Source organism: Eschscholzia californica, unplaced genomic scaffold (assembly GCF_041429995.1).
Source record: "Eschscholzia californica isolate CP2 unplaced genomic scaffold, dmEscCali1.0.p SCAF_2, whole genome shotgun sequence".
NCBI lineage: Eukaryota > Viridiplantae > Streptophyta > Magnoliopsida > Ranunculales > Papaveraceae > Eschscholzia > Eschscholzia californica.
The window spans coordinates 60,486,285-60,490,132 of NW_028238309.1; the positions used below are offsets into that span (position 1 = coordinate 60,486,285).

At 35.6% G+C, this 3,848-nt stretch overlaps 1 protein-coding gene across 1 annotated transcript; it reads left to right on the plus strand.

The window, feature by feature from the left end:
- Positions 1-2,550: 2,550 nt before the first annotated feature.
- Positions 2,551-3,564, plus strand: LOC147559831 (uncharacterized). Its single transcript, XM_086659220.1, has one exon. The coding sequence runs from the start codon at positions 2,551-2,553 to the stop codon at positions 3,562-3,564; it is 1,014 nt and encodes a 337-aa protein (XP_086515346.1).
- The last annotated feature ends 284 nt before the right edge of the window (positions 3,565-3,848 follow it).

The window sequence follows — 3,848 nt, forward strand, 5'->3', positions numbered from 1 at the left end:
CCAACTCTCTAACAAATTTATAAGGGCCCCATTTAAAAAACGTTAAGTAAAAAGGGCCACCAAATTTGATGATCTTTAAATAGATGGGAGGCCCAATAGTTTGTTTGATTTATGTGAAGTAGAGTAGAAAGTGTTGATTCAAAAACTGGTAGAGACAAGTTATGATTACGAGAAGCTTACCTAATTTAAAAATGTTAAGTAAAAAGGGCCACCAAGACATTAGGTTTCAAGTTCCACAATTACGAGAAGCTTTAGAAGAATTGGTGGAGACAAGGGATGATTCAAAAACAGTTTATGATGCCAAAAATATATTAAAACAAGACTTTGAAAAATTCCTTTTGAGCATAGTTATTTGGCATAATATATTGTTTGCGGTAAACTCTATTAGCAAAACACTTCAAGCTGAAGATATGGATATTGATGTTGCACTAAAGAAATTGAATGGACTCATTCGTTCTCTTGAAGATTATAGAGAAGTGAGATTTGAAGAAGACATGGTTGAAGCTAAAGAGATTGCTATTAAAATGGGAGTTGAAACAACATTTTGGGAAAAACGTATTATTCAAAGAAAGACACAGTTTGACGAGAATGCGTGTGAAGATCCATCAATGTCACTTGAAGAAGCATTTAGAGTTAATTATTACATATACATATTAGATCAGACTTTTTCTTCACTTAAGAGCATATTCGAGCAAACTAGAAATACAAAGAAATATTTAGTTTTCTGTTTGAGTTAAAAAAGTTAAACTCCCAAGATGATGGTAATTTGAGATATTAATGTGTTCACTTTGAAACATTTTTCAAGCATAATGAGTCATATAACATAGACGGACTAGACTTACTTTCTGAACTGAAAATGTTGAAGCGTCTTTTACCAAATGAGATCAAAAGACCAACTGAAGTACTAGATTTTTTGAAAGATATGAAAGGTTGTTAACCGAACACATGAGTTTCTTATAGAATTATGTAAACGATACCAGTTATTGTTGCCTCTGCAGAAAGAAATTTTTCTAAGTTGAAGTTGATTAAGTCTTATATTCGATCTACTATGTCAGAAGAAAGGTTAAACTGGTTAGCTATTATATCTATTGAGAAGGATATAGCTGGCAGTCTTGATTATTCGACGATTATTAGTGACTTTGCATCGTAAAATTTAAGAAGAACAAAATTTCAGTGATTGTAATTATCAAAAAATTATTTTGTTACATAAATATGATAAAAATATTTTGCGGTACTTATCGTTTTCATGTAAATACATTTAGACGTTTTACAATTTGGTAGAAAGGGCCACATTTTCAGATCTCGCTTCGGGCCACCGAAAAGTCAGGGCCGCCCCTGACTAGGATGAATCCGGAGTGATTTAAGGTAGATCGTTTGTACAATTAAACACGATTTCTTAACCAATAGTCTAATATTTCTAGCCACAACTATAGTAAATCTATTATATTTGTAAATGACGTCTAATGTAACTATACGGATATAAACAGTGATTTTTAAATATGCAAAGAAATTTTTAGTACTTTTTTGATTTCACTCAACTTCTTGTTTTGTGTTCAAATCACATAAACTTTAATTTTCTGGTTTTCTCACGCAGCTAAATTAGGTTATGTTAATCATGTTGATAAGGGTGTAACACATGATAGAGTCCCGCTAAATATGTTCATGTATTCGAACATCATTTGTAGCTCTTATGAACGAGTTCCTCGTTTAGCAGGCAGTAGAACAAGGTGAAATTGGTGTCACTCATATTAAAATGTGCTAAATCACTAATGTGGTCCTCATGGCAAAGTGAAAAGAGCAAGCTTGCTTGGAAGTTGTAACTAGGCACCAAAAGCCATTGATTAGTACATAAATTTACAAAGTTAGGGTTATAGCCTGCCTCAGCCCTACCTAGATTGGCATATGTTCTTTACCCGACTATTTTATATCGAAATGAGTTTATTTTTTTATTGAAAGAATGGACTTTGATTTTTAATGTGCAATAAATAATTACTTTTTTTTTTTTTTTTTTTTTTGTTGAAAGATGCAATAAATAATTACTTAAAGTTGGGATGAAACAAGTTAACAAGAAAGGAATTAAAGGTTGATTTTTGATATTCTTAGTGATTTCCATGGTATATGCCTCACATGGTCCAACATTGTTTTTTTCCTTGTTTCCATGTGATTAGGACAATTGAGAGAAAGAGAATTATTAGCACTTTCTTTAATCAAATAATTGAGAGGCGGCTACTTGAAGTTGAAAGCTTGAATGACCCATAAAAGCTTCCACTGATTTTAATCTGACCCCTAATGTCTTGGACATAATAAATACCACAAGAAAGAGGTAATCAAGAGTCTGCCAGAGAGGGATCTCACTTACTCAAACTTGGAGTTAAGGTAAACTTCATGCTTGTTAGTCTAATGCATATCCCACCACTACCCAACCAAAATAACTGTCCTTTCCACACGGTGGACCAACTGATCGCTAACAACTCTTGGAAGGTGGACCTGCTCCAGACTTACTTTGATGATGAGATTTGCAGGGCTATCCTTAGCATAAACCTCCATCCGATGGCGGAAGATGAAATGGTATGGACTCTCACTAATTCGGGTCACTTCACTATTAAATCTATGTACAGGTTCTTGAGCAATGGCATTAGGGATCCGGAAACTGTGGACTGGTCGTTTATCTGGAACATTAGAACGATACCAAGAATAAAACTCTTCCTCTGGAAGTGCTGCACCAACAGTCTCCCTGTTAAGGACAAAATAGGTAAATACATCGGAAACCGTTATAGCTGCACATTCTGCAATGAAAAGGAAACCACAACCCATGTACTACTACATTGCAATTTTGCGAGAGCCATTTGGTTTCATTACGACATCAGAACCGATGGCACCGTTTCGGTGCTAGAGTGGATTATGAAATGGCAGTCACTGGATCCTGAAACTACGGAGAACCTCGCCAAAATCATGTGGTTTATCTGGAAGGCCAGATGCGAGATGTGTTTTGGAAAGAAAGATATTATGCCTCTGCAGGTTATTAGGAAGATTCAATGCTATGCTACTGCCTCACAGGATGACCGGAAACCGAAAAGCAATGCAATCCCGCCAAGGTGGCTTCCACCACCATACCCTTTTCTCGAAATCAATTTTGATGCTTCTTTCAGCAACTACACGGACCATGCAGGTATCGGTTGCATTATTCATAATGCGTATGGAGAATTTGTTATTGCCAAGGCAGAAACCATTAGGGGACAGACAGCGGAGGAATGTGAATGCCTGGCTATTCTGAAAGCAGTACTATGGGCTGAGGAGCTAAATCTCAATCACATCATGATTGAAAGTGACAATAACAATTTGATTACTCATATTCATGATAAAAACAGAGTCATCGACTGGCAATCTCTTCACCACATGGAACTTATCCGTGCCAACCTCACAAAATTCGAGCAAATACAATTTCAATTCAGCCCGAGGAAAACAAATGTTCTGGCAGACGCTTTGGCTAAGTGGGGCAGAAACAACAGGGTCAATCGAACGTGGCAGTCGATGGAACTTATGAAGTGGGATCTTAAGTTGTAATTTCTTTGTTTGGGTGTTTTTCTTTCTTTCAACACAAAAAAAAAAAAAAAAAAAAAAAAAAAAAAAAAAAGTCTAATGCATTATGCATGATCAACTTGAATGGTCTGATAAATGTAAAATGTTTTAAGTAGAATGGTTATGTATTATCACCAATATAACTCTACCCGCAAAACCACAACCCACCAGTACAATGCTATCATCGATACACTAGTCCTTGTCCTCTCGGTACCCTAGTATAGATAGGGTAGGCTTATTGGAGCTTCTTATCTGACCAAAAATATAGT